The sequence below is a fragment of the Strigops habroptila genome, chromosome 13 (assembly GCF_004027225.2).
Source record: "Strigops habroptila isolate Jane chromosome 13, bStrHab1.2.pri, whole genome shotgun sequence".
Taxonomy (NCBI): domain Eukaryota; kingdom Metazoa; phylum Chordata; class Aves; order Psittaciformes; family Psittacidae; genus Strigops; species Strigops habroptila.
The window spans coordinates 12056003-12069213 of NC_044289.2; the positions used below are offsets into that span (position 1 = coordinate 12056003).

The 13211-nt window shown below is 47.4% G+C and overlaps 1 protein-coding gene across 10 annotated transcripts in view; it reads left to right on the top strand.

The window, feature by feature from the left end:
* The window catches only part of DLGAP4 (DLG associated protein 4), a 134823-nt gene that overhangs the window by 113500 nt on the left and 8112 nt on the right, over positions 1 to 13211 (top strand). For 6 of the 10 annotated variants that reach the window (XM_030502805.1, XM_030502807.1, XM_030502812.1 and 3 more), the window contains one exon: positions 12370 to 12731. In XM_030502805.1, coding sequence (XP_030358665.1) covers positions 12370 to 12731 — 362 coding nt within the window. Of the gene's footprint in view, positions 1 to 11660; positions 12732 to 13211 lie in introns of those variants that run through there. The other 4 variants (XM_030502811.1, XM_030502810.2, XM_030502815.1 and 1 more) reach the window with 3 other exon arrangements.

Consider the following 13211-nt stretch of genomic DNA (forward strand, 5'->3'; position numbering starts at 1 on the left):
GGGATGGACCTTTGTGGTGTGTGGTTGCTTACTGTGACTATCAAGTATCTTCAGCCAGTATCTAATACTTCTGTCTTAACTCTTCTGGTATGGCCTAGGTCTAAGAAACTTGACTGGGGTATGTCTTCCTCTGAAAGTGTGGCTCTGGTACATACACAGCCTGAATGTTTTCTTGAAAGTGCTTTCCAGGAAAACATAGAAGGCATTGGATTGGCTCCTTTCCCAGTCTGGTGTCAAAGACATCAGGAGTGACCCTGAGCCATCCTCTTACAGGCGATGCTGGGACCATGAGGTGTGTATGTGCTGAGGGTCTGTGCTTGGGGCAGTTCTGTGGTTCAGACTGAAGTGCCAAGGGCAGAGCTGTGTCCGTCCCTTGGAGGTGCTGCTTCCTAGTGTATCTTTGCTGTGCTCTCCCTCTGACTGATGGAAGATCCTTCTGGGAAATGAACCCCTGGAGCAGACAGCTAGAGACCTGCTGCTGCATAAGCTCTTCTTGACCCCAAACTTACTGTGCCCCACAAATTAAATGCCCCTCTAAGTTTGCATCTACATGATCACAGTTTTGTTTTTGTCTGGTGGTTCTGGTTTTGTAAGGCCACATAACGTGAAAGCACTTGCTGGACTAACCCCTGGGTCCTGACATGGTGCCAGTCTGTGCTGGGTAGCTAGTGCAGCTATGTCCTCAGCAATCCTTTTGAGCTAAACACAGCAAAGGCTGGGTTGGTGACTGCCCTGGAGAGCACTGCACCCAAAGATCAGCATTTCATTTGGAAGGGTAAGCTGCTGTTACTAGGAATTTCATCCTACAGCCAGTCTTGGTGTTGGACAACTGGCAGGACGAGGAGTGGCTGCTTGAATGCACTTTCATTTCAAGCTTAAAATTGTTCCCTGGTCAAGTGTGGGAAGATGGCCAAGAGGAGAAATAACTCCAGGCTTGGGCGATCTTCAGAGTGTCTGGTTTGGACTTGCAGAGGAACATAGAGGTGGGATTTATCACTGAGGTGATGGCAATGTATCATCTTAGTGGCTGTGAGGAAGTGAGGACAGGCCACCTCTAAGCGCTGCTGCGAGGTTGACTCCTTGCTCCCAGGAGCTATTTGGAAGGTCTGAGCTGGTTCTCTCCAAAACCATTTTGCCTTTGGTCGTGTGAAGAAGTCTTTGCAAGGAACAGTTTGAGCTTGTTGGCTCCATCCTGCCCTTGCAGGAAGAACTTCTGGGCCTGAATGCTTTAGAGTTGTCTTCACCTCTGTGCTCTAACTGCTGTCTGAATGCTCAGATTGTTGGCAGGGGTTGTGGGAAAAGGGAAGAGGTGGGTATGGACACGATCAGCAACAGTCCCACCACCTGCCTGCTGAAATGTCTGATCTTATTCTCCAGAGAACTGGTAGCACACTGTTTGGTAAGGTTGTGACTCTGGGGACCTCTAGCAAAAACCTCTGTACTTTGCTTTCTGGAACTTCAGACTTAGTAAGCTTCTGATAGGAGGAGCAGGACCCTTCCCACTGTAGCTGTTATATTAGATTTGGAACTTGCCTGATGTTTTCTGCCAAACTGAGTCCAGCAGATCCTGTGTTTTTTCCATGGCACCAGTTTAGGTTACTCCATAACTGACAGAAGGTTCTGTGCTTGTTTGGAGCAGGGGCTTTGCAATCAACTGGTTTTTGCACTGCCTGTTTGAGTGCAGATGCCCTGAGAAACTGCTGTATGTGCCAGGAGAGGAAGCTGAAGATGAGCAGGAAAAAGCAGCATTGTGGATAGGCTGCTTTCAAGGCTGAACAAGCACTGTGGAAAGCCTGCTCATGCCATACGTTGACAACTCTCTGGATAAAGAATAGCTGGGGTGGTGTGTCTTTAGAGTCTCTCCAGGACGCCCATCCAGCTCCAGGAGATCAAGGGAACACTCTTTCAGGAAGGCCACATAGCTGTGCTTCAGCAAGGAGTGGCTCCTTCCAAAAACACCTCTGGTAACCTGTCTTTTGCTGGAATAACTTCAAAACAGTCTGACTCAAGATCATTCTCATCACTTTCCTCAAGCCACTCGGAATCAGTGGTTGTTCCCTCCTTCCCACCCTGTCACACTAACCTGTTCCATTAGTGTCAGTGCTTCACCTGCTTGTTGGATTTAGTGTTTCCAGGTGGAGTCCTGAGAAGAAGCTTTTTGGAATATCCTGCAGAACAACTCTAGGATCTCCAAGTTTGGTTTGGGTGATATTTCTTTTGTAGCTATACCTCTGGGAAGTTGAAAGGAGGGAGAGAGCACTTGTTTGGAAACAGGAATAAATAAGCAAGGTGGGAAATGAAGCCAGGAAGTCTTCTGGCACAAGCTTTCAAGGCAGGAAAATAGTTTGTTCTGCAGTTGAGCAGGTTCCTGAAAGCAGCAGGGGATGCTGCAGTGACGTTTAATGTTTTTGGTGGAGACTGGGTTTTACTATTAACCCTCCTTAGAAGGCCAGGGAGTCGTCATGCCAGATACAGAATTCCAAACAGCAGGACAGGTCCTGAGGGTGCTGTGGCAGACCAAATGGCATGAGAACCAAATAACTGAGACAGTGCCTTTCGTTTTGTTGCCTAGAAACTGAGTCTCTTAAATGAATGTGGTGGGGCTCTTCCCCAGCCTCTCCCTGTGTCCCTTTTCTAGTTAATAGCCTTAGATCTTCAGAGTACCTTTATGGCAGGTTCTGCAAGCTGGAGGACCAGGTGAACAGGTACTGCACACATGAATCCAGACCTTCTGCTACCCATATTTGTGGCTGAAAAGTGGTGGTCTGGGCTCTGAACTTTAAAGATTACAGAGACTTCAGGACTGTGAACCAGGAACTTGGTGTTTTGGAGCCTCCAGTAAAAGCAAAGCGAGCTGTAAAGATGATGACTTGTTGGTAGCTTGAAGCTATTTAGGTCACAGATATTAGAGCCTCAGATGTGCGTGGAGAAGACTCAGTTCACACTTGGGATTCGTTGTGCTCTTTCATTTCAGAGCTGGAGCCTGCACAGTGGCTCCTTTGTCAGCTGGCCTGCTTGATTCCTGAAATGAAGTATTCCAGAAAGTGCTGGGTTTACTCCGGATACCCCCTCCCTTTGGAGGATGGCAGAAGGGACTATTGTTCTGCAAGTGCTTGTGATGTTTGAAATTCTTAAGCAATCAAAGCTGGGGACTCTTGGCCTGTGGGAGAACAGTGTGCTCAGCATCACTGGGGACATACACTGCTGTTTGCATACCTCCCTGCTTAGCTAGTGAGAAAGTCAGCTCGGCTTTGTGGTACCCATAGGTTAGTTCATCTGGGAGCCCTCAGAAATCCAAGCAGTGATAACAGCTATGCTTTCAAGAGCTTCCTAGTACCCTGCCCAAAAGAATTAGAAGGTTGGGATATTTGCTTAGTTGCCTGCTCCAACTCTAAGGACTTGCCTTGCCTCTTCAGATCAATGGGAGGTTTGTAGTGCTGCCTGTTCTGGTTGGTGCAGCACTAACCACTGCCTCAAATGTAATGCTAATGAAGGGAGGGAGCAGCCTGCTCCAGCCTCTTCTGTGTTGGTCCATGTGATCCTTTTTAATCTTGTAACTAATGCCATGTTAAATTGTGAATATGGAACAGCTTTCTCTAACATGCAAAGCTTGTGCCTCAGCCAACAGACATTTCCCAGCAGTTTTGACTTTGATTCTTCAGCATTAGCATAATGTTGCCACATCTTGGTTTGTACATAGTTAAGGAAGGAAATGGCTTCAATTGGATCTGACTATTAAAACCTCCTGATTGTAGCTTTGAAGATGTAAATCCTGGGTGCTGGCTGCCTGACAGCAAATGTCCAAGTGGAAAGACAGTCTTGACTAAGGGTTAGGTTTTCCTAGGCTGGGTAAGCATGGGAAGATGTCTGTTCAGCTTGATGCTTTCCCCATCTCCCTTGCACCAAGGCTGTGTTGCATTGTCTCCTCATCTGCTGACACATGTGCTTTCTCTGGCCCTGTGGGTACAGGGTGGGGTTTGTTTTTAGCTTACAAAGAATTTCTCGTCATCTGGGTGTGGGGAGGGTTTTTCATAATATTCTGGCAAAACCACCTCTGCTGCTCCTGGTGGCATCTCTGAGTTCCTGAAACAGCTGGAATATCGTCCTGTGAGCGAGTGAGAATAGCAGATGCCATCAATTCGCTGTCTGGATCAGGTAAAATTTGGGATGCAGTAACTGGAAACTATGATGAAAATCTTGATGCTGAATGAAGTGATGGAGAAATGAATTCTTCTCTTACGCCGAAGTTCTTCAGCAGCAATGGTGGCAATTTCTAGATCTAGATAGGCTAAAGAATTGCTGCTGCTTCTGTTCTTGGGGATGAAGCAGTTGCCTTGGAGCCCCACTTATACTGGGGGAACTAGGCTATTGCTGACACCAGTGCAGGCCTGTTCCTGTTATCACAGTCTGTGTTGACAAGCTGCTGGCTGCCATCAGTGTTTTCAGCACCCTCTTGGCCAGCTCTTCTGTGAACAGTGTTTAAATGGTACACTTAAAATAATGGTAACTCATCCACACTGCTTCCATGAGTGTCTGTTGGTGGGAACATGCCAACATTGCCTCAGCAACCGTGCAGTTTCTGCAGAAACTTCCTGCTGTTCCCCAAGCACCACAGACCCAAATTCATGTCAGTGGGCTCGGATGCCCAAAAGCTTTAGGTGTAATTCTGCTTTATTGGAGCTCTTTGTGTTCCTGCAACTGCAGAAAGGTCCTGGACAAAAAATGAGATGGGTTTCTGGTGGCCTTAGAGGATGGTTCCTGAGGAAAGGAAGGTATGTGGGGAAGTACTGCAGAATAACTGTGCTGTTTGTACCATGCCAAATGGACAAATTCCGCTTTCTGAGAGGGCAAGCAGTTGGGTTGTTGCACTTTGTGCTCAAGATGCAGCTTCCTGCCTGTACATTGAAAGCTTGCAGTGTATCTCCTTTGATACATGAGCAACTGCTTGGGAATGACTTGATCTTGTGCTTTAGTGGTCAGCATATCCTAAAATAGCAAGCTCGAGCTGCTGAGCTTTGACATAGACAAGAAGAGACTTGGTTTTCCAAGTGGTGCTATATGGTTTCTAGCCATATGGTTTTGACTGGGTGTGACTTTGTGGAGGTGTGTTCAGATTCCCTGGCCTTCTGCAGTGGCAGAGAAGCAAGTTTCAAGCATCTGCATATGCCATCCTCTGAGTGATGTGGCGTTACAGAAAGCGATGGGAATGGGAAGGATATTTCATGCAGTGCATAATGAGCTGGTGGAACTCACTTCTGCAGGATATTCTAGAAACTGCTAGCTTGGAGAAAAACTAACAAGAGCTGTCTAATTATACTAGCTTTCCTAAACACTTTGAAGATTAACGCTAATACCCTCAGTGCACTTAAAGGTGGCTGTAGAAGTGGATGAGTGGAGGATTCTCAGTCATTCTTTATATTCGTGTCTCCTCTAAACACCTAACTCTGGTCCATGCAGTTTGCCACTTTGCAGAGGGACAGCAGGTTAGTTAATGTCCCTTGGTGGGGCAGAGAGAGGGGAAGCCTCCTGTGACCTAGTGGCACTGGTTAATTCATGTCTGGGTCACATTTATTATTATTTAATTAATAATTTATTAATATTTATTAGTTATAAATAGGATTTTATTGTTTAATTTTAATTATTGTTTATATAGTAATATTCATCTTATTTATTATTAGTAGTAGTATTATTGTTTATTATTAATTATTTATATTTATTATTTATTATTTCTCTGTTATTTATGATCTAATTGATAGTTGTTAAATTCATGTGTATGCTGTCATTATCCTAAGTAAAACTTGCAGAGAGAGTGGCATTAGGAGAGGAATACAGAGACTGGGCACTATGGTACACACAGTGCTCTGGGGGCTTGGGTCCCTTTAGCTGTGCTGCTTCACATCTCTTGGTGTATTAAGCTCATTGAGTATTAGCCCTCATTAGTGAGGGTGTTGGGGGAATAAGCACAGCCTGATTCCAGTACGGAGCAAAGGCACACTGAACTGATGGACCATTCCCTTTGCTTCATCTCCTTTGTGGAAAACTGTGTGTGCCACCACTAATGGGCACTGAGCTCATAGGTGAGAGGCTGGGGCCCTGTCATTGGGGATCAGGCACCCCCACCCTCAGAGCTGCAGTTCTGCTTCTCTTGGGACCTCGCTCATGGCTTTTCTCTTCGCAGTGACTTCTTGAGGTGGGATGGTTGGTCGTGGGGATCTTGGTGCTAAGTGTGTTAACAGCGTGGACAGGCAGAAGGAATGCTCCCTCAGCTACTGCACTGTGCTGGATTGGAGGCCTGCCTGGGTCCCACAGGACAGATGGACAGCTTGCTGGATGTGCAGCTGCGGGGCGGGGTGGAGTTGCCTATCGCTGCTCCAATGTGCTTTAAAACCTGTGCTGGAAATGACTTCGGAGAGGGTGGGGAGACAATAAATGTCTCTTCTAGTACAAATAGAAGCCCCAGTAATAGCTGCTGCAGATGGGTTTGGGAGTGTCTGTGGCTGGCGTTGTCTGTCGTGGCTGCTGGGTCCGTACTGTAAGGCTGAGTCTGTGCTGCAAGGGGGAGATGACCAAATCAGAATGCCAGCAGTGCAAGATAAACCGCAGCATTCTTGGGTGGTATCATCTGATGCCTCTTAAATTTGTGACCTTCTACAAGTGGCCTTCCCAGCGTGATAGTTTTCAGTGTATAAGTGCTTATAATTTCTTGGCTCAAACATTGCTGTGAATTACAAATCGGAGCATCTCCAAGAAGCTCAAACTTCTGGTACATTGAAAAAATGCAAAGTCCCTCATGTGAAGAGATCCCAACACTCGTAGCTTTTCCTTCACTGGTTAAAGGTTTCTGCTCACACCCAACATACAGAGTTGCTGCTGTCCTTGCCTGCCTTGTGCAGTCAGCCCAGCACACTCAACGCTGTTAGTTAATGCTGCAGTTCACCCTAAAGGCATCTCTGTCATGGATGACCAGAGAACACAAATGGTGGTGGTGCTTTTCCCCTGGTGCTGCTGCTTGGGAGGAGCACCTGGACCATGCTCTGTCTGAGTTGTACACAAGCCAGGTTATGCTTCTCAGCTCTGTGATTAGAAGCAAACAACAGGTACAGTAAGCAAAGCTGAGGGTTGGGGGGAGCTGGTGAAGGGCTAAAATGTTCCTCTTGGTTGTCTGAGAGCTTCAGAAAGGTTTTGCTGGGCTGGCCACTCTGTAGGTCTCTACGGAGGCAGTGCACAGATTGGGCTGTAAGGTACGTGAGCTGCTCACTCTGGGATGCTGCTGGTGTAGCCTGGAGCTTAGTGGAGTAAGGACTGTGGCAGGAGAGTCCACAGCCCGTCCCCAACTCCCCAGCTTAGTCAGCAACATATTTCCCTGTTGGGCACCTCTTTGTCTCTGGGTAGTATCAAGGTGAGATTCATCTTTTTCAAAGATGAGTACTACTAAGATTTACAAAGGGAAAGCACTGAGGGAGTGGATATTTATAGCATTTCCATGAACAGTCTCTTGAAATGAATGCAGTCACGTAACATGGCTTTCCAGGAGTGTGGTTTTGCTTAACCAGTGTAAGACTACTTCTAAAATTGCTCCAGCACTCTAAAGACATTGATTCTTTCAGAGCAGGTGATGGCATCTTCACAGGGATTCCCCATCTTTGTCTAGATGGAAATAGTTACCTCTTGGCTAATAAAATTTGGGTTTCTCATCTGTGCCTCTAATGCAAGTATCTTGACCGTCAATCTGCAGAATGCTCAGACAGCTTCTAAACAGGCCAAATACAGGTTCGAGGAGGCCTGTCTGCTTGGCCATGGCCATGAAGGTTAGAAACACCTTGTTTTAGCAGAAAAAATAAGGTTGGAAGTGTTTGCTTTGAACCATAAAAATCAGTGAGTATCTGTATTGTCTTCAGTAGCAACTGTAATGTGGATCATTTTCACGTGGGCTCTACAAATAAAACATTCCACAATTTGTTATAATTCCAGCCTTGAAGTGTTCTTCTAGCTGATGAAAATCAGAGGTCAGGCTGCTTGGAATGTGGCTGTTCCAGTTCCCTTTGCTACTGCTAACTGCTCTAAATGCAACTTCTTCCATGGTCCCCTGTGGCAAACACAAGCCTGAAGACATGAGACCAAAATCTCTGAGGGGATAGTATAAGTGGTGATAGCGGCTCTCATTTGCTGCAAGATTATTGGGTTGTTTCACTTGACAAATGAGGTTGTCTTGTAATAGGAGAGACTATTTCAGAGCATTTTGCTTTATGCATGAGGAAATGTCATTTCTTCAGATCTTCCTAGAGAGAAAGGAGGGATGCAGGGAAGTGACAGCAGCTTGAGCGCTGCTAGTGTGTTTGAGGGCAGCCTGACTCACCTTCGCAACTGACTGTGGCTTGGAGCCTTTGAGGTAGTTTAACCAGAACGAGGATGGCTTAAATAGGTCCTTGAAGTCACTGGAATGATTAGAAATATCACCAGGCTCTACTGAGTCAGCAATAGCAACTAAATAACTGGGCACTTCATGTTAGACACACACTCGAGGGCAATTATGATACTTAAATCTAAACCCAAATACTTTGGCTCTGATCTTGGTGGTGCTGGCAGGCAGTGAGCAGGTCAGCACAGTCTGGTGGTGTTTGAACAGGGGCCTCTTAAGGTGACACTGGATTTAATATTCTTTTATGACTCCTACATTTAGGCTTTGAAGAAGCAAATGCCTGGTTCTTGGGAAGCAGAGGGAGAGGATCACAGCATGCCCAACTGGTTTGGGGGTCAGGAGGCTTCTCCAGGCTAACACTGAAACACAGCTCCTCTGCTGGGGCTGCATCAGTGGGTATTGCCCAAGCCCCGGAGAGCAGCAGTGCAAGATGCTAATGTGGAAACATGCTGCTTTCTAAAAGTAATTATGCAAGGAAGACTATAAACAGACATTCCTGCCCCCGAAATCAATCATCCCCAGCACAGTTGTGAATTCTGACAGCTTGCTTAAATAAGCCTTAGAAGATCCTATGAGCAGGAAGTCTAGGGTTGCCAAGCTGGAAGCTTAAGCGAAACTTCCACATTTTCGTGTTCTGCACCTTTTTGGAGCGTGGCTGATGTTCACAAGTGAACTTGGCTGATGGTGCTGCAGAATAAGATGTGTACCTGCTCCAGTGCCCATGTGGGTTGTGTTCCACATCGTAGCACAAGCTGATTTTAAAATATAATAGGCTATGACCTGCAGCAGCTCGAGAGCAGACACATGCCCTGTTGAGCTGTAGCCCTTTGGAGGGGGTAAGTCAGCAATTGGAACACTTCAAACTGGTGGGATTGACCTCTGAGCCATGATGGCATGCTGCCTGATCGGATGGTCCTGGAGCATCTCTGTCCTACTGGGATGCTCTTGGCTGCCTCAATATCTTGTCTCTTGCTACAGATGTGAGAAACACTGAAGCTTAGGTCAGAGTTGTGTTGAGGGAGAAGGGCAGGCTGCTCTAGATGAGCTTACTCTGACTTTTGCTTTTGAAACCCATTGTAGGCAAGATGTGGCTTCTGGGTTTGCTGCACAGTCAAAAGTCCCTGGTTTATGGCTGCAGAGGCCTTCAGTGGGGTTAATTTGCAATTGCATTAATCAAAGCATCCCCAATTCTTTAAGGCTTCTGATCTTTTTGTTTCATTTGCAGTGTTTCTTGGAGCCATAAACTTGTTTTTACAGCTTACATAGTCAACCCTTTGACCCACGTGTACTTTAACAGGAGTAATTTTTTCTTGGTACTCTGTGATTTCCTTCTAGCAAAATGTGTGATGCTCTTCAGTTGAGCTGGATGGCATGAAGGGGTCCCCAGGAACAAGACGAGGGGATGCTGCAGTTTCCCCCTGTATACAGAGCAGCACAAACAGTATTCATATTGTCTGTTGGTATGTGGAAGGATGAATTTGGATCTAGCTTATCGACCCTGAACACCACTGACTGTCCCCAGGAAACTCTGCTGACTTTCTGTGCTCATGTGCTGCCCTCACCTTGTTTTGCCTGGCTGCAGTGTTCGATATCAGACAGCAATTGATTTCCTTTCCCTAATTACAGTGCTGTGGATGTAAACAGCAGCTGGGAAATCTGAGCTGTGCTCCTGTTAAACACGCCAGCACCACCGCTGCACCCCTCCATCGCCTGGGTGCCGGGTGCGATGGTGTCACAGAGGCTCACTGTTAGGTGGCGGGGACCCCAGGCAGCTGGCATTCCAAATGCTCTCCGTGAGGCTGTGTGGAGTGAGAGACAAGGTATTTAATTGTAGGGATATGCTTTCTCCACTGACAATTTGGGTGGCTCTTGCTTGGCCTAGATAATAGCCCCCTGGTACGGTAAGGCAAGGCAGTGTGAATGTCCTGTGTTTTGGTGGTGTAGCCACAGCTCATCAAGGGTTGCTCTGTTCAGGCTGCTCCTACTTGTCTGTACAAGACAGGCGTTAAGACTTGGCCTAGAAGTTGCTATAGCTGTGGCAATGAGAGAGGGTCATTGGGGGAGCCCTGGCACAGTGACTGTGGGCACTGCTCATCCATGGGGTGCTGTGGCTGTACAGCCAGGGGAGTGTCCTGTGATGGGGCAAAGCTCTCGTAGCTGTGCTCACCTGAGGAATGCTTTACCTCCCTAGCATGGTGTGCTCTGTGTCAGGTGGAATGTCCAGATTTCTGCTGTAAGAGCAGAGTAGGTAAACTACCGCATAAGACAAGTGTTAAATGGACCCAATCTACACTACACCTAAGGAGGCTTTTGGGGATGTTTGCAGAGAATGTTGGGAAGGAGAGGGGGCAACTGTGCAGTGGCTGTTGCTTTAGGAGGTAGGAACTTGCAATTTGAGGTGCAAAACTATTGAGATCAGGGAATATGGATTGGAGCAAGGAACCCAAAGGAGTGACAGCCCCTACAGTCATCATTCCTAGTACAGTCATCAGAGCTGTACGAGGAAAAACACTTAGAAACTGGGGTTGTGTTTGTACAGCCCATCTGTGGTGTTGGTTGGGTTACCTGGGACATGTGTGGGTACCTTTCAACAGCTAGGGGAAATGTGTGCATGGAGCAGGATGGTTCATGGGGTTTCAATTTGAAGGACAGAACCCCTTTATAGGAGACCAAGCACTATGGGCCGGAGCAGGGCACCAAGGAGAGCGAGTTGTCCCTGCAGATCCTCAGCCCCAGTGTGACACCCATCACCATGAGCCTCGGGGAGCATCTCTCCAGACTGCCTTTTGGACTAAGGAGGTTGCTGCCAAGGGCTGGGACACATCATGGGGTACAGGGGAAAAGCAGGTTGGGGTTGCACAGGACTTAATGGGATATCTAGGGGAGGAACCAAAGGTGGGATTTGGTGATATGGAGAGGAACAAGAGCAGGGAATACAGTGGTAAGAGGGTAAAAGGGGCCAGTTGCATGTAGGTAGGTGGCTGGTCAGTGTGCTTGCTGAGCCCAGCACAGTCTGTCCTATCTGGACAGCAGTTGGAGTAGGACTTGGGCCTTAGGGGCTTGTGTCTGGGGCCAGGCACTGGGCAGACTGAGTGCCTGAGCACAGCTGCTGCAGGATCCACCTCGTACCTGTATTTTCATTAATGGACTTCCATCCTGTCAAGCCAGAGACAGGAGCAGGATGAGGCCGCTGCTGCTGTCTGTGTTCATGTGAGTGCTCTTCCGTGATCTGTGTGCCCAACCATGTGTATATACATACATGTAGTGGGTGTGTGTGCTCTGTGTGCCTGCTGGGAACACATCCTCAGCCTCACTACTGGCAGGATCTGGGGACATGGAGCAGCAGCAGCAGCCTTGTCGTTCCTGGGCTGTTGCATCCAGATGGTGTATTTTCCTTTAATGCATAGCATCAGGGATTTAAGGTACTTCACAAACTTTTGTTCCTACCATCAGCATCTAACAAACTTTATGGCTTCTTTCCATTTTTGTAGGAAACACCAACACCCTGGTCCAGACACTGAAACTTGTCAACTGATGGGACAAAGAGCTGGGACACTTGGCTGTATTAGGACACTAAAACATAGGGTTTAGCCAAAGAAAATTTCCCCAACGTGGAGGCTTACACCTGCCAAACTCTGTAGCATTCTTAGGAGGCTTTTCTATTCCTCTCCTCCATTTCCAGCCTTTCACACATCATGGTATTCCTTTTGACTTCTTTTGCAAGCTAGCTCTGGCTCTGCCTTCTGCTTCCCCTTATGCTTTGGTTTGGGTTACCAGTGTGAGCTGCTGGCTGTAGGCTGTTTCTGCATTTCTGCCTCCAGCTTCTGCTTGGAGGCTCCTCTTGGATGTTGTGACTGACCTGCTTTTTCTTTCTCTCTTGCTGTATCTTTTTCTCTCTCTCCCCAATCTGTCTTTTGCGTTCTCTGTTCTTCCCACCTCCATTCCTGCAGGTTCATCATGCCTAGTGGCATATAAAAAGACTCCACCTCCTGTCCCACCGCGGACCACATCAAAGCCGTTCATCTCTGTCACTGTGCAGAGCAGCACTGAATCGGCGCAGGACACCTACCTGGACAGCCAGGACCACAAGAGCGAGGTGACCAGCCAGTCGGGACTCAGCAATTCCTCAGACAGCTTGGACAGCACCAGGACACCCAGCGTGACGAGGGGGAGCGTTGTGGCTCCAGCAAGAGACACTCCGGAGTTACCTCAGAAAAATGCAACTTTGAAAAGTGACAAAGGGACTCTGACCAGCGAAGAGCCTAAAGTGGAGAATATCCCCAAAAGAAAGCTGTCGTCTATAGGAATACAAGTATGGAATAGTTTGTTCTCCTTTGTCCTAAGGAATGTCCTTTAACCCATCCATTTAGCGTGTGCATTTTGTGTGACCAGTTGTGCAGCTCAACTCAGAGTAGCAACAGAAACTAACTGCCTTGTCAAACTAACTTCCTGTGTTCCTGGGGTGAAATACAGCAGAAACTTTCCATAACAGACCAGAAAGAACTAAGTTCTTTTAGTATAAGATGTTTTGTAAAGCAGTGGGACTGTGTTAACTGGGTGAGTCCCTCTAAAGAGGCTTTTTGCTGCTTGTATGCCTGTGCTCTGTACTTAAAATCAATCTGCTCCTTGCCCATCACTGTTCTAGGGACAACTTCTGAGAGGTGGGCCCTTCTATTTGACATCCATGTAACATGGGCTGCTGCAGTGAAAATGGTCCCAGGACTGCAGGCAGGAGGGAGCAATTCCTTGCTGTTCAATTCCCAGCAGGTTGCTGCTTCTCTTGCTGGCAGCA